At 36.1% G+C, this 25,910-nt stretch overlaps 1 protein-coding gene across 13 annotated transcripts in view; it reads left to right on the top strand.

Moving 5' to 3' along the window:
• MKLN1 (muskelin 1) overlaps positions 1-25,637 on the top strand; it is a 326,298-nt gene extending 300,661 nt beyond the window's left edge. For 11 of the 13 annotated variants that reach the window (XM_025471680.3, XM_025471681.3, XM_035698604.2 and 8 more), the window contains 5 exons: positions 2,406-2,520; positions 4,167-4,306; positions 8,404-8,506; positions 14,759-14,813; positions 25,282-25,637. In XM_025471680.3, coding sequence (XP_025327465.1) covers positions 2,406-2,520; positions 4,167-4,306; positions 8,404-8,506; positions 14,759-14,813; positions 25,282-25,403 — 535 coding nt within the window. In that variant the 3' untranslated portion in view covers positions 25,404-25,637. Of the gene's footprint in view, positions 1-2,405; positions 2,521-4,166; positions 4,307-8,403; positions 8,507-14,758; positions 14,814-15,783; positions 17,527-18,510; positions 18,566-25,281 lie in introns of those variants that run through there. The other 2 variants (XM_025471676.3, XM_049093465.1) reach the window with 2 other exon arrangements.
• The last annotated feature ends 273 nt before the right edge of the window (positions 25,638-25,910 follow it).

The following is a 25,910-nucleotide window of genomic DNA, read 5'->3' as shown; positions in this document are numbered from 1 at the left end:
AAATCTTCTGGAAAAGATTCACTGTTCTAAATACCATGAAGAGCATTCAGATTTGTGGGAAAAGGTCAAAATACAACATGAACAGGAGTTTGGAAGAAGTTGATTCCAACCTTCCTCCTGGAAGACTTTGAGAGGTTCAAGACTTCAGTGGAGGAAGTAACTCCAGATATGATGGAAAGAGTAAGAGAACTAGAATTAGAAGTAGATCCTAACAATGTGACTAAAGTGGTTTCTTGAGATAGAATCTATTTCTGGTAGAAACTCTGAAGACTGTAGAAATGATAGCAAAGGATTTAGAATCTTACATAACCTTAGTTAATAAAGCAGTGGCAGGGTTTGAAAGAAGTTATACTATACTAATGGGTAAAATGTTGTCAAACAGCATTGTATGACAAAGAGAAATAGTTCATGAAAGGGAGTCAGTTTATGTAGCCAATTTCTTTACACTTGACCCTTTGAACAACACAGGCCTTGGGGGTGCCAACCCTCACACAGTTGAAAATCCATGTGTAACTTTACTCCCTAAAAACCCAATAGGCTACTGTTGATCAGAAGCCTTGTCAGTAACATAAACAGTTGACTAATACATATTTTATATATGTATTATATATTGTATCCTTACAATAAAGTAAGATAGAAGAAAGAAAATGTTAAGAAAAATCTTTTTTTTTTTTTTTAAGATTATTTATTTATTCATGAGAGACAGAGAGAGAGGCAGAGACACAGGCAGAGGGAGAAGCAGGCTCCATGCAGGGAGCCTGACGTGGGACTCGATCCCAGGTCTCCAGGATCAGGCCCTGGGCTGAAGGCGGCACTAAACTGCTGAGCCACCGGAGCTGCCCTGTTAAGAAAAATCTTAAGAGAAAATACATTTACCATACTGTACTGTAGTGGATCCATGTAGTTCAAACCCATGTTGTTCAAGGGTTATATGTTTTAAGAAATTGTCACAGCTCCTCTAGCCTTCAGCAACCACCACTCTGATCAGTTAACAGCCATCAACATTGAGGCAGACCCCTCCACCAGCAAAAAGATTATGACTTGCTGAAAGCTCAGAGGTTGGTTAGCATTTTCTAGCAATGAAGTATTTTTTAGTTAAGGTGTATACATAGTATTTTTTAGATGTAATACTGTTGCACACTGAATAGATTGGAATAGTAGAAACATAACTTTTATATGCATTGGGAAACAAAGGAATTCCTTTGACTCACTTAATTACAGTATTTGCTTTATTATGGTGGTCAGGAAATGAATGCACAGCTTCTCTGAGGTATGCCTGTATTGGGAAAAGAAGTTAATATTGATGCCCATGTATGCAGTGATGTTCAGTGAATGGATTTTACCTCTGAATAAAATCCAGGAATCACCTGGTCTGGAAGACAAGAGAACTGTATTTTAGTCTAGATTTTGCTACCAAGTAGATATGTAAAATTGAGAACTTTTTTTTTTAATGTTCCCAGGTGGTCTTAGTTTTGTTTTGTTTTGTTTTGTTTTGTTTTGTTTTTAATTCAAATTCAAGTTATTTAACATATAGTGTAGTATTGGTTTTAGGAGTAGAATTTACTCCTAAATTCTAGGAGTGATTCATCATTTACATATAACACCCAGTGCTCATCCGAAGTGCCCTCCTTGATGCCCATCACCCATTTAGGTCATCACCATCCCCACACCCCCATCCACCTCCCCTCCAGCAGACCTCTGTTCTCTCTATTTAAGAGTCTCTTATGGTTTGCTTCCCTCCCTATTTTTATCTTATTTTTCCTTCCCTTCTCCTCTAGGTGGTCTTAGTTTGGATAAATGAACTGATTTCACTAGAGCAGGGTGGGGGCCATTGTCTGGTGTTTTCAAACTGGGACCTTTTTGTCACAGAGCATCTCATAGAACCAGTGTTGCACATTTTGCTTTGGAAAACAATGGTCTAGAGAATCCAGGTCTGATATTCTGTGATTACTGCATGAGTGGATATTTTACAAAACAGGCACTTTAGAGAACTTCCTCCATGGCCTCAACTAGGGAATTTATTATTTCCTAAGTAGGACATTTATTTTAAGCAGTAAAACTGAAAGAAATCTGTGAGTTTTTTTTATTGTGACTAAATAAATGGGATTATCTTGTCTTTGAGACTTTGGTTTGGGCCTTCATATATGCTGTCTGTGTTTCATAACATGAAGTAGGTAGTTCTTAAGTGAGGTTTTGGATGGACATTAAAAGAATGTAAGAACTTCATTCTAACAAATTTGCATTATTGTGTGAGAGTGACCAGAAATTTTAAGATTTGATGTGAACAAATTTATAAATTTTTTGTTGGTAATTAGACATCCAATTAATTTGCTTGCTAAAGTTGTATTAACGTTATGCTGCTAGTTTTTTAGGATAGCAGTGTCTTAAAAAGCAATGTCTTACAGGTCTTGTGTCTATAAGAATGATCAAGCTGCAAAGGATAATCCAAGTAAAAGTCTACAGGAGGAAGAACCATGTCCAAGATTTGCCCATCAGCTTGTATATGATGAGTTACACAAGGTACCCTAACTACATCAACTTGTAAACTTTCCAAGACCTGTAATCTAAAAGAATCCCAAAATAGATGTTTCTGATTATTTTTAAGTGGATTTGAATAAAAAGTTATACATAGTGGAGATTCATAGAATATGTAGCAGACATTCGATATCATTTCTTCCTAAAATTCCTTAAGAGAATAAACATTTCTCATAGTCCAGAGTTCTGGCACTTTTCTACTTTGTTTTGTAGCTGCGTAGATCAGATACATGCATTGGGAAACAAAGGAATTCCTTTGACTCAGTTATAGTATTTGCTTTTTTGTGGTGGTCTGGAACTGAACATACAGCTTCTCTGAGGTATGCCTGTATTGGGAAATATGAATGTCCAACTAAAAAATGTATGGTTTTTAACATTAGGATACTTTGTCCCATGATACAAAAAAATCTATGTAACTCCCAATTTTAGATTTTCCTTTTTTTTTTTTTTAAAAAAAAACATTTTAAGAGTGTATTTGAGCAAAAAGTGATGAGAATCAGGCAACACCAAACCTAAAGTGGTAGGAATGCTCTACCACCAGCTCAGGGAGAGACTTCTAAGAAAGTAGAAGCAGGGGTGCCTGGGGGGCTCAGCTGTTCCAGCCTCAGACTCTTGATCTCAGCTCAGGTTAGATTTTCTCATTGTGTAAGAAGTCTTTTATCTTTATATTTCCTGTCTGTGAATGACATGTGTTTTCAATTGGCCTCACAAAAACAGTCCTGCATTCTCAAGTTTTAGGGTCACTAAATGTTATTTCTTTAAACTATGTCTCCCAAAAACTTTACATACAGGTTCGTGATTGGGCTCAGATTATATAATAACTTATTGACAAAGCTTGTATTCTTTCTGTATAGGCCGGCCATAGGTGATTATTTAAATTCCTTATCATTTGAGACCTTTAGGTTAAATGATACCATAGGAGTGAATAAATGCGCTTTCTCTTAGAGTCTCCCAAATTAAAGGGTAAATGAATTTTCATCTATAGGATAGAAATAATAGAGCTGTTGTATAACATTACTGATTTTCAAAACTTCAGGAACTATTTTAACACTTTAAGTACAGAATATCACTAAAATTATACCAATGAAATTGCATTCCCTTTTTTGGGGTGTTGAATAATGTAATATTTTAAAAGTTATATCACAAATTATATGTACCATTTAACATTTGGCAGTAAGCCTAAAGCAAAGTTAAGATGCTAAAATTTAAAAAGTTTCTAGTTACTATTCACCTTCAGTGATTCAGCATGTATGTCAGTTTTATTAAAGATCTTGCTTGTTATTATGATTAACGCTTGGTTAACTTAATAATCCCCATTATTTGCTGCCCTAAGTAAACTCTGTATTGTGGATTAGCTTTTTACTATCACTGCTTTTGCTTCATGTCTTCCATTGTCAGTATAATTGTGGTAATACAACTCATCTTTAATATGAAATGCAGTTTAAGGAAGTAGCCACAGTACTTTAAAGTAAAATGGAAGTGAGAAACATCAAAAGAAGCCTTTGGTAGAAATGCAATAATGTTTTAATTATTACTGTTACACATTGCTACCAAAATGAAGAAATTTTATTATGACTTCTATAGTTTCCTAAGTATGTATGCATCTTAAAATGTGGCTTGTTTTATTTTAGGTTCATTATTTATTTGGTGGAAATCCAGGAAAATCTTGCTCCCCAAAGATGAGATTAGATGACTTCTGGTCACTGAAGTTGTGTAGGCCTTCAAAAGATTACTTACTCAGACACTGCAAGTACCTGATAAGAAAACACAGGTATAAAAATATTATACTGAAAACTTTTTCTTTTTAATTATCAGCTATTGTTGGTATTACCTCAACTTTGGAGATAGAACTTTTTTGCCTTTGGAAATTTACTAATATGACAGTGTAAATACTGTAAAGATGACTTTTGTAAATGCCCTGTTATTTTCCTTATTTTTGCTTTCTTCTTTCAAAGGAAGATACAAAGTAAATATACATATTGATGCTAAAATTGTCTAGATATAGAAGGAGATTTTGCACCTGTTAAATGGAAGAAATTTCTGTGAAGGTGCTTCCAGTAACTCAAGGCCTAGTCACTATAGATTATATCAGCTCTCTACTATTGCTAAATGCCTAGCCTGTTGATAACTTTCTTAACAGTGAATACGATGATATAGTTGACTAAACAGTATCTTTCTAATCTGATGTTTCAGAATACAACTTCAAATATGATTTTGGTTTTACTTCATTACCTTTACCATTTAATTGCAAAATCATGTAATCAAACATTTTCATATAGATTTCCTGGATTATGCTTGCTTTTTAGCCCTAGCAGGTGATAAGACACTGAAAAATATAGAAAAGCATATCTGTCCTTTAGTTATTGATAATACTTGATGGTAAGAAAAATTTACAGTTTGGAAGGAGAAGGTTAGCCTTTAATGATAATAACTATGATTTATTGAGCAATTTTTGTGTGCTAGATCTTGCATATTATTCCTACCATAAGGCAATTAAGTAAGTTACTATTCTTAACACTATTTCATAAAACAAGAAATGAGTATTTTTAAATAGGTTACATAATTCATCTAGGGTCACTCAGCCAAAAGTGGCATAGCCAGGAGATGGTCCTAAGTATTGTGACTCCAGTATTCATCATTTCACCACCATCACCACCACACATGCACACACATACATCTGCACATGTTTATGGGTCTATTATATTTTTATTTTTTATATACATAATTTTATATATTATATTTTATATAGAGTAGAAATACATAAAATCCGTGTAGTATAAATTATTAGACCTTTCCTTTACCATATCACAATTTCTTTGGCTTTTACTCTGAGTGAAAGGAGAGCATTGAAAGATTTTATGCAGAGGAATAACACACCCAGACTTCTCTTTTAATAGAAAACCATTCTAGGTTTTCTTCCAAAAGAACTGAGTGAAAAAAGGTTGTGGCTGTTTTCAGTTAGATGGGGAATTCTTCAGAAACAACAGATTTGTAAAAAAAAAAAGAAACAACAGATTTGTGTGTTGGGAAGGATGAGTTCAGTTTGATGCACTGTGTCTTAAAGATTATGTGTTAGCATTTGGAGGAAAGACATGGGCCAATTATTATATTTGTGAGTCATCAACAAGAAAAGGAGCTTACTTATAGAGAGTGAGAAGAGTAGAGAGATGTTGGTATTATCTGATGACCAACCACCATTTGAGGGAATACAGAGGAAGAGACATTCCATGAAAGAGATCAAGAAAGCCCAGTAAGATTCTGGATATAAACTGAAGATTGTACCAACAGAATTTCATGATGGATTGGATATGGGTATGAGAGAAGAGCAGTCAGTGATAACCGCTAGGGCATCTTAGAATCTTGTCTAGTACTAATCTGAAGTGATAGTAGAAAGCCCATTTTACTTATTTATTTACTTTTTAATTTTAACTTTTATTTTTAAAGATTTTATTTTTAAGTAATCTCTACCACCAGTGTGGGGCTTGAACTCACGGCCCAAGACCAGAGAATCACATGTTCCATTGACTAAGCCAGCCAGGCACCCTTGGCCCTTTTTAAATATTTGAAATGACATAGACCTTTTTTTCTACCAACCCTTAGATGAATTCAAGAGTTTGAGGAATATTGCTACATTGCAGGCAGAATAGATAGAAGTTGCTTTATATAAATTGAATGGATCATGAAAATTACCTTTTAATTTTTTTTAAGATTTTATTTATTTATTCATGAGAGACACAGAGAGAGAGAGAGAGTGGCAGAGACACAGGCAGAGGGAGAAGCAGGCTCCATGCCGGGAGCCCGACGTGGGACTTGATCCCAGGTCTCCAGTATCACACCCTGGGCCAAAGGCAGGCACTAAACCGCTGAGCCACTTAGGGATCCCCCTACCTTTTAAATTTTAATTTCATATTAAAAGAGTACCTGTGAGTGGCTCAGTGGTTGAGCATTTGCCTTCAGCTCAGGTCATGATCCCAGGGTCCTGGGATGGATTCTCACTCCAGACTCTGCTTTCCCTCAACCTCATACTTCCAAAGACAGACAGATGTGGCTTTGGTAAATAAGTAGGTAGATAGATAGGAGGAAAGGAAAGAAAAGTGGGATAGGAAGGGAAGGAATGTACCTACCATCTCATGTCTTCTGTGTACTGACTTCTGTGTTTTGTGTGCCTTTTATGCCCTTGTGTTTCTCATGTTCAGATTCTCTAAGAGAGTGTCGTCTTAGGGCTACCTGGAGAGAGTATCCTTATTGGGAATAATTCCGCCAGGCTGCTTTATAAACTGCTGAGCGAGCTTAAGAGGATTGCTTTTGTCTTAGGTGCCAAAACTAGTCTAACCAATTTTTTTTTTAAGATTTATTTATTTATTTATTCATGAGAAACACAGAGAGAGAGAGAGTCTAACCAATTTTGGACAAGATAGTAAAGTAAAATGACCTCTGCCTAAGGAACTCTCTCATTTGAGGGCTTGAAGGCTAGTTGACTGTCATGTTACTATCCGATACAATAAAGCTGTAATATTTTGCTAGTCTTTGCCCTGCTTGAAATACAGGTACTCTATCTCTGAGATTAACTCTAAAGACAGGATATTATGGATGCCATCAGCCTGAACACTATTGTGAGAGGCTCATTATTTTCCTTTCCCAAGTGAAACTAAATGTCTTTTTTTCTTTCTCTCTGTACAATATTTTGAAAAGCATACCAACTTACTACAAATAAATCCACATATAATTATGCCATAACAAAAGGACAGTATCTTATTTAAATAGATAAACAGTTCCAAGCAGACTTTTTTTTTTTTTTTTTAAAGAGAAGTAACTGTTTCTTTTCAGCTTTGGAATCCAATAGATCTGCGTTTGATTCTACCTCTGCCACTTTTTAGCTCTTATCTTGGCCAAGTTCATTGTCTGAGCCTCAGTTTCTCATTTCTTTTTTTAAATGATGATAAACTTATTGTCATTAGAGCAGGGATCAATGAAGTAATTAATATTTGTAAAATACATGATACAGTGTCTAGCACATTACATACTTGATAAGTGGTTGCTACAGTTGTTTTTGTTGATCATTGACTGAGATAGGAAATAATCTTATAAAAATATTTAATCAGTTTAAAAAATATATATTTTAATCAATGTTAATGATACTCCTGAAAAGAGGGGCAGCCCAGGTGGCTCAGCGGTTTAGCGCCGCCTTCAGCCCAGGGCCTGATCCTAGAGACCCCGGATCGAGTCCCACGTCAGGCTCCCTGCATGGAGCCTGCTTCTCCCTCTGCCTGTGTTTCTGTCTCTCTCTCTCTGTGTCTCTCATGAATAAATAAAGTCTTAAAAAAAAAAAAGATACTCCTGAAAAGAAACTACTAATTTCTGTTTCTAAGGTACCTGTTAAGCACCTCTGGTAGAATGTATATTACACAGATCTAACCCAGTATTTTTATTTTATCTCTGCTTGTTTTTTATGAAACATATTTGGCTCTTACGCAGTTCTGTTAAATAAAATATTTGACATGTTCACTGTGTTTTGTAGTTGATTTAATCTTAGCTTGTAGTTTTAAGAGGAGTGTAAGAAGTGCTCCTACCCAGTCTCAAGCACTGTGACTGCCTATGACCACCTGGCATTACCATTACATTTCCAGGGACTCTGCAGCTACACCGTCTCCATGGCAGTATTCTTACTTCTGAATTCCCAAACACAGGTTGTGGTTTTTTTGTTTGTTTTTGTTTTTTGTTTTTTGTTTTTTTGCTTTTTTTTTTTTTTTTTTTTTTTAGATATCCACAATGACTCCTCGAACAGAGTATTCCACTGCAGGTCTAAATGACATTTCTGATGTTTTTTCATACCTCCAGACAATTATTATTCTTGTTTACATTTTCTAGGTTTGAAGAAAAGGCCCAGATGGATCCCCTTAGCGCTCTGAAATACTTACAAAATGATCTCTATATAACCGTGGATCATTCAGACCCAGAAGAGACAAAAGAGGTAAAGGTGGTAATAAACTTCAGAAAATGAGCATGAAAAAAAAGTCTCTTACTTGCTGATTTCTCTCTTAGATATTTAAAGGAAAATACGATGACACTAATAATCTTTAGAGTAGCACAGAGCAGATGAAATAAAAATTGAATAGGCTTACTTTCATGTGAAGATAAAAGGTTCAGGTCACACAGAAAGGCTTTGATCCATTCAGAGAAGGATTCTCACATTTAAAGTTTTAACTTCAGCATTAGTTTTGTATGTTGGGAAAGAAATAGAAATTTTTACTTCTGTAGTCTCATGCTTCTTTCACTTAAGGATTACATAATGGCTCAATATAAACTTTTCTGTTGATACTTCAAAATCCCATAGAGAAGAAAGCAAAATCTCTTCTTTTGTAGGGAGAAAGTGAAGAGAGGTTGATAAGAGTAGAATCCCTGCTATCTTGATATTTAGTTATATGACTGTTATAGCAGGATGGTTCAACTACAGTCTACTGATTTCATTCATCAGGGGTCCCTAATCTTGAGAACTTAGTAGTAATGCTACCAAGTAAATGCTAGTAATAGCATTAATACTAATTTCTTCATCATTACTTTTCAGGGGTTTCTTGTTACAAAATTACATCTAAAAGATGTAATATTTTTAGGGCATATTTGCTTATCTACAGTGTGTGAATACCCCTGCAGTGAGTTTCCTGTCTTTCTCTAACCTCTGAGATTCCTTTTGTCACTTTTAACTTCTGCCAAGCATCCTTGTTCATAGTTCGTCTAGCAACATCTAAACTGCAATGCATTTTACCTTCCACTCACAGAATTGGTGCTGATGATATATAGTTCTGTCCCTACCATCTATTTCCTAGTTCTCTGTTGCTTTGGCTTTGTAATAACAACATCAAGCAGTGCTTTTTTGTTGTTCAGCAATGACCCAGGTTTCAGATTTAATGTTACATCACTTTTCAGGTACCAAGTTCATTGTACTTTTAAGCAGTAGAGCCTGCATATCCTTGGCACCAAAACAAAGAGATTCTCTTTCATAGTTGCCTGTGAGAATAAGTCTGATTGTTCTTACTCAGTATTGGTTATAACCCTTCCCTAGGTGGAGAATCAGTAGAACATGCTTCAGAACCCCCTGAAGGGGGGGGACAGTTAATTAATTGTCTCTCCTTGAATCTTGAGTCCATTCATGATACTACTTAAATTGGGGAAATTATCATAGTTTTGCCAAGTAGCAGATTATGTTTGGTTTTATCTTTTATGGCTTATAACTGAACATAGTTGTAAAGAGTCTCTTAATGTTCATTTTATTAGACCATGCATTTGAAAATTATAAATAGATTTCCTTGTTTTTTCCAGTCTATCTAAAATGTCTGTAACCTGGGAACATTCATTTTTCTCTTACTTTTTAAAACTGAAACAAAACAAAATATTGCAAAGTAAATAAATTCAGCTGTGTGAGCTGCAAGTAGGCCAAAGAAAACAGGCGGTTTGTTCTTAAAGCTAAGCTAATGGGAAAAACCAGGACAGGAAGGTGTGTCAGGTTCAAACAGAGCCATTTTAAAAATTTTGGTAGCAGTTTTCTCTTTTTCTCCTTTCTTGGTAGTTTGAAATTATGATTTTGTATGCCACAGACTTCCATTTCTTAAAAACTTTATCAAGAGTTGGTTAGCCCTGGGATCCCTGGGTGGCGCAGCGGTTTGGTGCCTGCCTTTGGCCCAGGGCGTGATCCTGGAGACCCGGGATCGAATCCCACATCCGGCTCCCGGTGCATGGAGCCTGCTTCTCCCTCTGCCTGTGTCTCTGCCTCTCTCTCTCTCTCTGTGACTATCATGAATAAATAAATAAAATCTTTAAAAAAAAAAAAAAAAAAAGAGTTGGTTAGCCCTAATATAAGTTCGTTAAAATGATGCTATGCATGTGTGTGTCAACATCAGAATCACCCCCAGAGACTTCTTCAAAATGATATCCTCACCCTAAGATTCTCTCATCTGCTCTTATGTAACAGAAAACACTCCTAACTTTGAGGATTACTGGTCTGTGAGATTATTATTTTGTTTAAAAATGTGTAGATGGATTTTGTTTTGGGAGAAGAAATCCCTTGATGACTGTTCTAGAATATATACTTACAGTATTTGTTAGTGAGGTATATAGATCTTCACTTTCCTTATGAGATACCATTCTACTTCCAAAAAAGACCTTACTGTTCCTTGTTTTCTGCAGAAGCTTGTTTTTGTTCTCTTTGTATATTTTACAAAATTTTATTATATTAAATGATTGTATCAGCAACTAGAAGTAGTTTTTAGATTTTTCTCTTTTTGGGAGGCTAGTTATCAGGATGATAATCATCATTGTGCCTATTATTGGAAAAATGATGGTGGACTACCAGCTGTATACCAAATAATGATCCGTTGCTTTCCTTCATTCTTCAGAATGTGGATTCTAAATTGGAAATGCACTGCTGATAAAACTTACAGAAATGATTTTTTTTTTTCTAGAAAAGGCCAGGAAAAGGTTGCCTAAATTAATTCTGCCATTTTCAGAGAGGATTCTATAATAAAGAAGGAATGAGAAAAACAAGTTTTGAGCCAGTATTGCACATTTTGTATTAATTATATTTCTGCTGAGCTTCCAAAGTACTGGTGTCATTCATTTAACAGATGTGTATTGAACGCCTTCAATATGCCAGGCATTCTTCTAGACACAGGAAATATATTAGTGAACCAAACAGAATACCTGCCTGCGTTAGTACTTACTACTAGTGATGAGAGATGATAAACATATTAAATAAGCAATTTATATAGTACATTAGTATTGATAGGTATTATGGGAAAATTAAAGAGAGATAAAAAAAAGTAAAGGGAGATCAGAATTAGAAGGGGTGAGAATGGACAGTTGCCATATTAAATAGGATGCTCTTAATAAGCCTCATTTAGAAATGAGATGTACACAAAGACTTGAAAGGTATGAGGGAATGATCTAAGATAATTTGGGGAAGATAATTCCTGGCAAAGGGAGGACTAGAACCAAAGACCCGAGGGTGGGAGCATTCTGGCTTTGTTTAGGAGAACAAACAGCAAGGAGGCTACTGTAGCTGGAATAGAAGTAAGAATGATAAGAGTAGTCAGAGAGGTGATAGCAGGGATTGGGAGATTGATTGTGAATGACTTCGTAAGGCAGTGTTAGGACTTCTGTTTTCACTCTGAATGAATAAGGAGCCAGTTCAGGATATCGTGCAGGGGAGTGATGTGACCTGCTTTGTGTCTTACCTGACTAAGATCGCTAAGATCTAAGACACTCTGACTGCCATATTGACAATAGACTAAAGGAGAGTAAGAATGGAGGCAGAGTAACCTATAAGGGAGATAGTAGAAATCTAAGTAAGGGATTATTGTAGTGCACACCAAAGTAGCAGCAGTAGAAATAGTGAGAAGTAAAGTAGAGCAGATTCTCAATATGTATATAGAAGATAGAACCAATGGTGGGAATACAATCTGGTGCAGCCACTATGGAAAACAGTAGGGAGGTTCCTCAAAAAGTGAAAAATAGAGCTACTCTACAATCCAGCAATTGCATTCCTAGGTATTTACACGAAGAATAGAAAAACATTAATTCAAAAGGATGCATGCACTTCAGTGTTTATAGCAGCATTATCTACTGATAAGCAAATTATGGAAATAGCTCAAGTGTCCATTGATTAATGATACATACACACACAATTGAATATTACTCAGTCAAAAAAAAAAAGAAATCTTGTCATTTGCAATGGTATGGATGGAGCCAGAGAGTATTATCCTAAGTGAAATAACTCAGAAAAAGACAAATACCATATGATTTCACTCATGTGGAATTTAAGAAACAAAACAAATGAGCAAAGAGGAGGAAAAAAAGAGGCAAACCAAGAAACAGACTTTTTAATGTACTCTCTACACCCAACGTAGGGCTCAAACCTACAGCCCCAAGGCAAGAGTTGCACACTCTACCAACTGAGTCAGCCAGATGCCCCAACACACTTTTACCTATAGAGAACAAACTGCTGGTGGTTACCAGGATTAGGGGTATGAGTTAAATAGGTGATGGGAATTAAAGAATGCACTTGTGATAAGCATTGGGTGATGTATGGGAACGTTGAATGACTATATTGTATACTTGAAACTAATACTACACTATATGTTAACTAGCTGGAATTTAAATAAAAACTTAAAAAGGGGGGTCCTTGGGTGGCTCAGCGGTTTGGCGCCTGCCTTTGGCTCAGGGCGTGAGTCCCACATCGGGCTCCCTGCATGGAGCCTGCTTTTCCCTCTGCATCTGTCTCTGCCTCTCTCTCTCTGTGTCTCTCATGAATAAATAAATAAATTTTTTTTAAAAAACTTTAAAAAAAAGAACCAACAGAATTTTATGATCGATTGGATGTAGGGTTTGAAAGAAATGACTCCAAAGTTATTAGCCTTAGTGGATGGAGTTACTATCAATTGAATTGAGGATCTGGGTAGACCCAGTTTGTGGTTATGGGTGGGGACTCCTGACTGGGATCAGGAGTATAATGTTGGATATCTTCAGTTTGAGATGCCTGTGAATCAGCCAACTTTATACATTGAGGTGATAGTTGGATATTCAAGTCTGGCTTTACTCAGATTGTGTAATATCACTTGATACCTGTTAAAATCCTAGGCTAGTACATATCAATTCCACTTAATCAGATTATTGAAATAATGGTTTTTGCCCTAGCGTTCTGTATGTAGAACCAGTAGGTTTATCTTTCACCTTCCAAGTCAGAAAAGAGGAACAAATTAACCCTCAAATAAATAGAATATAGGAAATTAGTGAAACAGGCAACAATTGAAAAAGTTTAAAAAGTGAAAAGTTGAAAAAAAATAAAAATAAATAAATAAAAATAAAAAAGTGAAAAGTTGGTTCTTTGAAAAGATGAATAAAATAGCAAGACTTACGAAGAAAATAATAGTGAAAATATAAATTGTGAGCATCATTACAGACCCTATATACACAAAAGGGAATAAGAAGGTTTTATGAACAATTGTCAACAAATTGAGCAACTTGATGGAATAGACAAATTCCTTGGAAGACACAACAAAACAGACACAGGAGGAATTAGAAAATCTTAAGGAAAAATAAAAAAGAAAATCTTAAGGAACTCCATATCAATTACAAACATAGATTGAATTTGTAACTGAAAACTTTCTAATAAAGAAAACTAGTTCTTAATGGCTATCTCTGCAGATTCAGTCAACCATTTAAGGAAGTAAAAATAGCAACTCTTCACAGACTCTAAGAAACCAGGGGAAGACAGAGCACTTTGTATATCCTGTTATGAAGCAAGTTGACTCTGATATTAAAGACCCGACAAAAATATTACAAGCAAAGAAAATTATAGACCAATACTTGGGAATGTGGATGCAAAATTCTTAGTTAAATTTTAGCTAATCAGATCTATCAATATTTAAAAAGGTTAATGTACAATGACCAAGTGAGGATTTATCCTAGGAATATAAGGTTGGTTTAACATTTGAAAATCAGTCATTCACCTCCTTGCCGAATGACAGAATATTATTAGTGTGAGTGATACCTGAAATCTTAAAGGCTGGAAGCACGGGTATAAAATACATCCTGAGGAATCAGTGGTATCAACCACTTAGGTCTTACAAAGTGCTAAGTAATTCCATTGAGATTCTACTCATTGGTCTACTCAATCCTTTAACTTACCTATTTTCTAGTATCCTCATTCAAAATAAAGATAAATAGTTCTCCCAAATTAAATACAGTAGTTCTTTTTTTTTTTATTTTTTATTTTTTTATTTTATGATAGTCACACAGAGACAGAGAGAGAGGCAGAGACATAGGCAGAGGGAGAAGCAGGCTCCATGCACCGGGAGCCCGACGTGGGATTCGATCCCGGGTCTCCAGGATCGCGCCCTGGGCCAAAGGCAGGCGCCAAACCGCTGCGCCACCCAGGGATCCCTAAATAAGTAGTTCTAAATATTCTCAATTTTTGTTGTTTGTTCACAAATACATACTTAAATAAATTTTTAAAATAAAAATAATTCCAAGAGGTGGTCCAGTTTTTTGGAAAGCAATCCAGTAGAAAAATCAGCATATTCTTTAATCTAAATGTGATGTTGTTCTTGCTACTATTTGGTGGATAGACTTAAGCAGCACATATTCAGGGACATACAGTGGCTAATAAGTGGCCAAAATGATATTTTTCTCTAATGTGCTCAACTAATTTGCTTCTATTTTTCTTTTACAGTTTCAGCTTCTAGCTTCAGCTCTATTCAAATCTGGTTCAGATTTTACAGCTCTAGGTAAGTACTCCAGTGCAGTTTACCCAGCTTAGATGCCCTAGCACTTGGGGGATTGGGTTTCAGTTTCTTTTAAATGAAACATCAGGTGAGATGTTCATCTAAACAGAGCAAGTTTCAGGGGAGCAAGTTTCAAGGTAGCGTGCAAAATTTCTAATAACCTGTTACAGAGTTCTTTTCTTTCCACACATCAGTCCCCATTAGTTTGCAGTTCCTGTTACACCAGTTGCTGGGTTATTATGCAAACACATGGCAGTAGAAGCATAATCAAAACAAATTAACTTGTCTAGCATTGTTTCTGAATGTAGACTATATTACTGATACACTTACCGTGAGATAATACTTACTGATTGAATGATTTTTCCTCTGTTCTTTGTGGAATTGTGTGGGATCAACAAATTGGTGATAGAGTAATGTTGATGGGAAAAATCTTGTGAGATCTGAGAAAATGCATTATCTCTTTCCTGAAAATGGGAGTTTTTTATGCTGTTACCTTAATTGTTTAAGATACATTCTACTTGAAACTCCAGTGTTACTTGGGCACCCCAAATAGGAGCGTCAGTCTTCATTTAGGAATACTCTCATTTGGTATTAATGAATCATTAAAGTGAGCTAGACTATAGTGCAGTGGGGAATCTGTAGAAGTTCCACAACCCAGAGCTTTATTCAGGTGAATTCTTAAGAATCTTTTCATTAGGATAAGTCATTATGATAGCTTTACTTTTTCAACAAGATTGTAGGCTTTTGAAATATGGGAATTTTTAGCTTTCCTCTTGTCATAAAACATGGTCACATGGTGAATGCTTATTAATTCCATTGATGCCTGTGCTATTATTATTTGCCTTAGAATTGAGCAGTAATATTGAAATTTTCTAGTATGTGTATATAGATACTGCTCTTTCTCTCTGGAATAAAATAACACTTTGGGATATCAATTTAATTTCTTCATTGTTTACCCTTTTGTCTCCTAAAGGTGAAACATACCTTCAAGAAGAAAACACAGCACATATAATTCTGGTGTTTATGAATGGGATGGGAAAGAATAGGAAAGAGAGGCTTCTTCACTGATCTAGGCAACTCTAGTCCTGAGTTCTAATTGAGAATACATAGGATTCCACAGTGCAGGGCCAAGCAGACTGCTATAAAACTTAGGCTCTCTGGGACGCCTCGGTGGCTCAGTGGTTGAGCATTTGCCTTTGGCTCAGGGCATGATTTCGGAGCTCTAGGATCGAGTCCCACATCGGGCTCCCTGCATGGAGCCTGCTCCTCCCTCTGCCTGTGTCTCTGCCTCTCTCTCTCTCTCTGTCTCTCATGAATAAATGAATAAATTAATTAATTAATTAATTAATTAATTTAAAAAAAAAAACTTAGGCTCTCTGAAAATTTAGATAATCATTTACCACTATGCCATACACACAAATGTTTTGAAGCCAGTAGAGATCTTAACCTTGTGATGGAGAACCTAGGTATAAGCATTATTTTAGAAAGTCTATATCCTTGTGAATTTCATTATTTGAAACAGAGATTTAGTGATATATACGTTAGGAGCGTGGCACATAAATACTTGTTTGAGTAAACATGTGCCTTGTTATGTATGGATACCACAGCCCAGAGCCATTATTTTTATTTTATTGGTGGGCAGCACTAAAATGTCTCTGGCTGACTTATATTCAGCCTTTAGAACAAGAATTTCTTGGCAATTATTTAAATATGTTAGGCTGGTGTCAGCAAATATTTTACCTTTAGCTGAACTCCTTTCCTTGGTCTCCGCCCCGTTCACTGCCAGCTGATATATTTTATCAGGAACAATTGGTTTTATTTGGATTCCAGGCAAATCTTGGATACACGGAAAACAATACAAACAACAGAAAAAAATACAAAAAGAAAATTCCTGTGGGGTTTTATTTCCTGCCTTGTCTGAAGAGAGGCAGTATGTCTTAGTAGGCAGTAGTTAAGAGACGAGAATATAGGAGAATGGTTAAGAGTCAGAATCTAGGTTCAGTCCAAGTCCCTACTCCACTGTGTCGGGTATACTTGGACCCAAATTAAAAAAAAAAAAAAAAAAAGAATCTAGGTTCAGCTGTCTGCTCTGGCTCTTGCTAATTTCAAAAATGATCTTGAGCAAAGTCACCTAATAATTTCACCATCTATAAGATGGAGGTAATAAAGAATATTTACCTCAAATTGTTGAGAGAATTAAGTGAAATAATTATGGAAAACAGCACTATAAAACAGTAAGTGCTCCATTCAGGGTACTATTATTATTACCTCCCTTAAAAAAGTAATCTTGGGGCACTTGGGTGGCTTAGTCAGTTAAGTGTCCGACTCTTCCTTTTGGCTCAAGTTCATGAGATCAAGCCCCACATGGGGCTCCGAACTCAACAGGGAGCCTGCTTCTCTCCCTCTTCCTCTCCACCTGCCCCTCAGTCCCACCTCGCCCCCACTCCTTTTTTAAAAAAAAAAAAGATTTTATTTATTTATTTATGAGAGACACAGAGACAGAGAGAGAGGCAGAGACACAAGCAGAGGGAGAAGTAGGCTCCATGCAGGGAGCCCGACATGAGACTTGATCCCGGGTCTCCAGGATCACTCCCTGGGCCGAAAACAATGCTAAACTGCTGAGCCACCCGGGCCCCTTGCCCCCACTCCTGTGCGTGCATGTGCACATGCTCTCTTTCTCTCAAGTAAATCTTAAAAAAAAAAAAAAAAAAAAGAAGAAGAAGAAGAAGAAGAATTGGAATCAAATGGATTATTTCATGTATATATGTATACATCTTTTTAAAGATTTTTAAGCAACCTCTGCACCCAGTGTGGGACTCGAACTCACAACCCCAAGATCAAGAGTTTCATGCTCTACTGAGCCAGTCGAGTGCCTAGACGTATACATTTTTCATGTACAGATAAACTAAATATGTCATTTTCTAAATTCTCCAAAAAAAAATTTGCTTCCACCAAACTTTCTTAAGATTTTTAGTTTTCTATTTATTTGAGAGAGAAAGAGAGCATGAGCAGGGGGAGGGGCAGAGAGAGAAGCAGACTCTCCATTGAGCAGGGAACTGGATGCCAGGCTCAATCCCAGGACCTGGAATCAGGACTCGAGCCAAAGATAGACACTTAACTAACTGAGCCACCCAGGTACCCCTCTGCCGAACTTTCTGACTTTCTTTGGAATTGCTTATCTTAACCTCTTACTGAAATTAAACAAAAGTATTAATGTCCTATGTAATTTAAAGAATTAGAAAGGTGGAAAGTGAGTTAAAAACAGCTGGCATTATCTTCATTTTGAAAAATGACTGCAGAGAAAAACAACCTCTGAGGATCTTTAATTTAGAGCTTCTGGTGGCTTTGGCACTTTTAAACTTGAACTCAGACATTTTGCTAATTTTTAGAGCTGTATCTTGTTTCAGAAAGTATGCACTGGAGCAGTTTAAGTGTATTTTCAGCAAGTATGTGACAAGTAGGAAAAATATGGTCTATAGTGTATATTTGCCTTTTTTGATCTTCACACCTCTTTTTAGAACTTTTATGGTCCAAATATGATGTGCAAAATATGAATTCAGACAGATGTTTAAAACATCTTATGCCTAAAGTAGTGCTTTTTGTCATGTGTTGACATTTATGAATGAGGAACCTTAAGAATTTCACTGTATTTACTGTGCCCTTTTAACCTTTATACTTTTGCTGTATCCACCAAATTTAGATTTCAGGAGGATACTTTCTTCAGCCTCTCTTGTCTGTAGCCCTCATGTTTACAGGTACTTTTTATATAACAGTAAGTTTATTACTAGCAATAGAAAAATAAACAAACTTGTATCCAGTAGAAAAAGGAGATTTCTTGCTATTTCTTCTTTACCATAAATAGAAAACATTACCTAGTCTGTATAGGATGTTAAATTAAAAGTATATTCCTAGGGGCGCCTGGGTGGTACAGTTGGTTAAGCATCCAAATCTTCATTTTGCCTCAGGTGGTGATCTCAGTGTTGTGAGATTGAACCCTGCATTAGGCTCCTAGCTCAGCAAGGGGTCTGCTGCAGATTCTGTCTCCCTCTGTCCCTCCCACTTGAGCTCTCTCTCTCTCTCTCTCTCTCTCTCTCTCTCTCTCCATATCTCTCCATATCTCTCTCAAATAAATTAATTAATAAATCTTAAAGAAAAAGTATATTCTTAATAGGTCACTTTTCTTTTTTAGAGCATCTGTTGTCTTCAGTCATGGTAGTAGTGATAAAGCAATAGCTGGTATTTATTGAACACCGACTATGGGGCCAGGTACTATTCTAAGCACTGTACATGTCTTAAACTCATTTAATCTCCATGATAATCCTATGAAGTGATCTGCTTTTATATAGGAAGAAACTGGGACACAGAGAAGCTTAGGTAACTTGCCCGGGAATAGTGCTAATGAATGACAAAACTAGGATACAGACTTTAGTAGTATGGCTTCAGAGCTCACTCTCTAAACCACCAACCATACTACTTCTCATTGAGCTTTACCAGTGTCTACTACTCTGAGTGATTAGTTCCTCATTGCATTTTATGGTGAAAATGAAATGAGAGAAACACTGATTAGGAGTATGAGATTTCAAATCTTTTTTTGTTATTGTAGTTTTGATGAGTTTCCTACTGCCTGCCCCTTTTTAAGTTGTTTAAAAAAAAAAAAAAAAAAAAACTTTGACTACAGATAAAGCTTAAGGTTCTCCTTGAACAACTTTCCTCAACCTCTGTCCCTTCTCAAGTGTAACCACTCATATCTGGAAGATCTTTACACATGGACACACACACACACACACAACTATATACATAGACATATAAATACAGTTGATACTCTTTATTTACAGTAGTTATGTTCTGTAAAGTCGCAAGGAATACTGAATTAGTGAATACTAAATCATTGTTCTTATGGGACATAGAGTTAGGTTCCTGATATTATTGATCCATTGCACAAAGCTTATCTAATGTGTATTTTCTCTATAAGGCACATCATGGGCTTTTTGCACTTAAAAACACTAGAGAACACTTCAGCACTACACTTGGGGACCATTTTAAGCAGTGAAATCACAACAAAAAGCCCAAAAATGCGAAAAACAAGACACCAATAGATTGAAAAGGACACTTGTTTATAGTATAAGAAGTAATAAAAGAAGGCAGAGCATCATTCAATTCACCATCAGCTGACAATGTGTGCCTGTGGTGACTCAAATGTTTGCTGCTCTCCACGTGTCTGTGAATGACCACATAGTGCCACAAGTATTGGTTTTGTGGTTACAGGTACATCTTAGTGGGTAGGCAAATGTACAAATAAAGAATTTGTGCATAATAAAGATGGACTGTACCCACACACAGACATACCCAGATAATTTTGTGTGTTCCATTTTTATTTATTAAACAATGTAAAATATTCTACAACATAACATTTTAAAATTTAATGATGTGGCTTGGAGATGTTTTTAAGAAACTACATTAGATCTATTGTATTCATATTAAGTGATACATGGTATTCCGTAATGGGATCTATCTTAATGTAAACATTCATCTAATGATAGTATAAATTTCAATTTTCTCATTGGTAAATTGTGAATAAAAATAAAACATGTTCAGATGGTAATCACACCATGAGAAGCATTGAGTAATGTATAGAATTGTCAAATCAAAATCACTATGTTGTATACCTGAGAGTAATATAACATTGTATGTTAACTATATATACTCCAATAATTTAAAAATATTAAGCCAAAAAATAAATTAAACATGTTCTTCTAAGGGTTAAATGAATTTAGCACACTGTGTACAATTTAAGCCCTCAGTTAATTTTAGTTAATAAAAATAAATAAATGCATTTTGGAGTCAGACACAGATTCAAATTCCATTCTCTTCCCTCACCAACTGTGAGATCTTACTAAATTACTGAGTATCGGGATCCCTGGGTGGCGCAGCGGTTTAGCGCCTGCCTTTGGCCCGGGGTGCGATCCTGGAAACCCAGGATCGAATCCCACGTCGGACTCCCGGTGCATGGAGCCTGCTTCTCCCTCTGCCTATGTCTCTGCCTCTCTCTCTCTCTGTGACTATCATAAATAATAAATAAAAAAATTAAAAAAAAAAAAATTACTGAGTATCTCTTAAGTTGTCTCATCTGAAAGGGGAATTTGTGATAACTGCTTCATTAGTTTTTTATAAGAATGAAAGTAAATAAAACAAAAAAGGGAAAAATCCTAAAGTTGACTACAACCATTGGGTAATATTACCACACAATAGGAGGAAGAAAAGAGAGAAAGCTTTTCAGTATAATGTTACAATGCTTAGACTACACTCTTAGTGAGATATATTCTAAAGACAATAAAAGCAAAGAAATCTTGACTTTTTGCTAGTAGTGGTATGAGTATAGTAATCCTGGAACATATATTGTATGTATTTTACATTGAACAAATAAGTAAATATGATGATGCTATAGGGAGTTAGTTTCCCTACTGGGAGAAAGGAGATACTGTGAATAGGGAATGGGATAAGGAGAGGAAGAATCCTGTAGAGTTCCTTTTTTTTTTTTTTTTTTTAAGATTTTATTTATTTATTCATAGAGACACAGCTAGAGAGAGAGGCAGAGACACAGGCAGAGGGAGAAGCAGGCACCATGCAGGGAGCCCAACGTGGGACCCGATCCCAGGTCTCCAGGATCATGCCCTGGGCTGCAGGCGGTGCTAAACCACTGCACCACTGGGGCTGCCCTCCTGTAGAGTTCTTTAAAAATGGGAATCATCAACAAAATCATGAACTCATGACTTTGCTTTTAAAAAGCTGTGTAGGGATCCCTGGGTGGCTCAGTGGTTTGGCACCTGCCTTTGGCCCAGGGCGCAATCCTGGAGTCCCGGAATCGAGTCCTGCGTCGGGCTCCCTGCATGGAGCCTGCTTCTCCCTCTCCCTGTGTCTCTGCCTCTCTCTCTCTCTCTCTCTCTCTCTGTGTCTATCGTAAATAAATAAAAATAAATCTTTAAAAAATAAAAAAATAAAATAAAATAAAATAAATAAAATAAAATAAAATAAAATAAAATAAAATAAAATAAAATAAAATAAATAAAGCTTTGTATAGGGATCCCTGGGTGGCTCAGCGGTTTGGTGCCTGCCTTCGGCCCAGGATGTGATCCTGGAGACCCAGGATCGAGTCTTGCGTTGGGCATCCTGCATGGAGCCTGCTTCTCTCTCTGCCTGTCTCTGTCTCTCATGAATAAATAAATAAAATATTTAAAAAATAATAAAAATAAATAAAAACCTGCGTATATAATATGTATTGTACATACCTGTAGAGGCCTAGAAACAACACCACCCTTGGCAGTTAACACAATTGATCTTTTTTTTTTTTTTTTTAATTGATCTTGATTTCTAAATATCATTCACCACTGAAAGGAATTAGGGCTCTTTGGAAAAATTCTAGCTGATTCAGCAAAAAAATCTGTAGCTCTTCTAAAGCTGTGTAAAGATGAGCCTGGATATCTGCTATGCCAAGAAATAAGGAAATGCTCAAAAATCAATGGGAACATTTAAAGACAGAAACCAGCTCAAAAGAACACTCACTGGCCAAAACTGCGACAATAAGTATTAAAACGAATAATGGCTAATAAATATGATATATTGAACAAGAAAAGGATCCATGAGTACATAGTCATGTAAACAAATAAAATAGAGGAAAAAGAAAAGCTCTTTATATAATTAATATCATGGGATCCCTGGGTGGCGCAGCGGTTTGGCGCCTGCCTTTGGCCCAGTGCGTGATCCTGGAGACCCGGGATCGAATCCCACATCGGGCTCCCAGTGCATGGAGCCTGCTTCTCCCTCTGCCTGTGTCTCTTCCTCTCTCTCTCTCTCTCTCTGTGTGACTATCATAAATAAATAAAAATAAAAATAAATTATAATTAGTATCAGTCAACAAATGCAGAAGGAATTGTAGAGTTAGGAAAACACCATCAGTGGTTTTATTGAGATGTAATTGTTTTAGCAAGAATCATTAATGAGTGAGGGCTAATATTGAGTGTAAGCCTTTTTGGGGAGCAGGATATTCACATAGTCTCAAATGCTCTTCTCACCAATATTTTACTAATTGCTGAGCACGCCTGAGTGACTCAAGCATCTGACTCTTGATCACAGGTCCTGATCTCAGGGTTGTGAGTTAAAGCCACATGTTGGGTGAGGAGCCTACTTTAAAACTTTTCAAAAATTATTTTACTTAAAAAAAAAAAAAAATATATATATATATATTACTAATTGCAGTTGTAGAAAAGAATACCTTCACACTGGAGAAATCTGGCTATTCCAGCTTAATCAGGTGATCAAAGTTAACATTGGGACAAACTGATAGCCTGTGCCTCCTGACATGATACACTGAGAAGGACTACATTAATACTCTTAATGTAGTATTTTTGCCAGAACTGCATAAATTCAATCTGAGCACAAGGAAGCAGTCAGACCACCCTAATTCAGCACATTCTGCAACTATGTATCTGCTCCATACTTGTCAAGGATATCAGTGTCATAAAAAAACAGGCTGAGGAACTATTCCAGGCCAAAGAAAGCTGAACACAGTGTTTGATACTGGATTGAGTTTTAGATTTTAGATGAGTAGGGAAAATGACTATAAAAAGATTATTGGGACAAAAACATTGTTTTAATATATGAATATGTATATATGTTTATTATATAGTGGTTATTTAAGTGATGTCCTTAGGTGAAATGAACCCAAGTATTTAGAGCTGAAAATGTCTACGATTTACTCCCAAATAGTTATACAAAGAAAGTATGTGTGGGATACAAACAAATAGAGAATGAGAACACATGTGACAAAATGTTAACAAGTAATCTAGATAAGGGTATATAACTGTTTGGTGTACTATTCTTGAAACTTTTCTAGGAGTTTGAAATTTTTCAAAATTTTAGAAAACGATGAAAAGCATAAAATAGAGAAAATAATCTCATCGTTCAGAGATATCTTTGTTTACATTTTAGAGTATTTCCTTCCATTCATTTCCATGCTATTTCTTTGCTAAATCTTAAGCTCCAAAGAAGTAAACACCTGTCCTCAAAATAAGAGTAAGAAAATTTTTTTAATAAAAAGGAATGTATCTTTCTTGAGGCATTGTTTATTTTCCTTCCAGGAAACTGGTATCCTTGGCAATGTTCTGTTCTGTTCATGTTCTTTACAAGAGGAAAAAACAGAGTGTACCTAAAACTGTATTGTAGGTTGAATGAAAATTGATCCAATTTGAAATAGTTTTCCACTGAATATCATGGCATATATAACTCTGGCACTATTTCTAGGTCTTATGGTACTCAGTAGGGCTCTTATGTCTCAGCCATTTCACGAATGGAGAAATAATAAAACTACTTTATTTTCCTACTTCATATGTACATAAGAAATTTGAAGCAACTTAAAGCAATATACCAGCTAACTAAAGGAAGGAAGCATCTCACTGAATATTCCTTTGGCTGGAATGAACTTGAAAATTACATGTTTTCTAGAGGTTGAAGGGGGGGAAAATGCTTTGGTTCCATGGTCCCCACCTTTTAAGAATTTCATCCACTTTCTAATGTTTATCTGGATAAAAGTAGTTCATTGCTCAATTTTTCACATGGCATGTGCCTGACATAGAGCCCAGTGCATAGTACCACAAATGTATGGCATTTGCTATGTGCCAGGTACTCTTTTCTATGTTATTGTACATGTATTTTCCTCATCTGAGTTTTCACTCAGTTCTCTGAGACCACTTCCACTCTCAGGACCCTAATGATTTTCAACCACTTGCTAAAGAAAGTGATTTTAGTATATTTTTCGTTTTGATTTTTTTTGTGTGTTTTTTTTTTAAGATTTTATTTATGAGAGAGAACGGGGAGAAGGGCAGAGAGCGAGGGAGAAGCAGACTCTACACTGTGCAGTGAGCTCAATGCAGGGCTCGATGGAAGGACCCTGAGATCATGACCTGAGCCAAAACTAAGAGTTGGATGCTTCACTGACTGAGCCACCCAGGCACCTCTGATTTTATTGTATTTTTATTATCAAAAAAAATTTTGGTGGGTCAAAAGCATTATAAAGGCAGAAAAGAGGAGTGAAACTGCCTCAGTGGACTAGAAGAAGAGAATGTCTATAAGGGAAAGAAGAGAAATCAGTATTAGTTACTAAAGTTACTAGTTACAAAACAGTCTAATGACTGTTCTAAAGCCAGTCGTTAGAACAGGTGCTTCTAGTGTAATTATATTTAATATGCACAGTAACACCATCAAGTAAGCAGGATTAACACAAATTTACAGCTGTAGAAACAGTTGCAGAACGGCTGATTAACTCACCTAAGATCACATCACTGCCAGGTTAATAGAACTGGGTTCAGGACCTCTGTCTAGTTTTGAAATCAAATTTGGTTTTGCTTTTCTCAACTAGTTTCACTGTTACATGTTTTAGACACAATCAATGAGTTTCTTTGTATCTCTCCTTTACCAGGCTTTTCCGATGTGGATCACACCTATGCTCAAAGAACTCAGCTCTTTGACACCTTAGTAAATTTCTTTCCTGACAGCATGACTCCTCCTAAAGGCAACCTGGTAGACCTCATCACACTGTAACCGAAGATCACTGGACAGAAATGGAGAACAGGAGTCTGCTTTCAGTATTTTGGAGTTCAACTCTGTTGACCGTCAGTTAGGCTGCAGTGATTGAGGACTGCACCAGAATTTTGAAGGGATCTTTACTGTCACAAGTTTTAACCCTCTTCCTTCATACCCAACCTCAGCCCCTTTCTCCTCATCCCTTTCCTGAATTAGGTTAATAAAGTGAAATTGATATACTTTCCATTTAAATATATATATTTTTTTTTCTTACTTTAACTTTTAAGAACGAATAAGTACAAAAGACAAAATAATCAGGCAGTTTACCTTTTTCGGATTTTTATTTCATTTTTATAAAATTGGGGCAAGTAAGCGTGTTGACAGACCCAGTGCTGGAAGAATGGGGTTTTATTGTTGGCTGGTTTGGCCTCTCTTCTTACTCCTCCTTCCCCATTTCACTTTACCTTGCATCACACAACAGCTTGTAAGTGGTGTCACTTGTTTACCTCTTTCCTTCATTCTTAA

Source organism: Canis lupus, chromosome 14, assembly GCF_003254725.2.
Source record: "Canis lupus dingo isolate Sandy chromosome 14, ASM325472v2, whole genome shotgun sequence".
NCBI classification, from domain to species: Eukaryota; Metazoa; Chordata; class Mammalia; order Carnivora; family Canidae; genus Canis; species Canis lupus.
The sequence above is the reverse complement of the archived record's forward strand: the minus strand, read 5'-3'. Positions and strand labels throughout refer to the sequence as shown.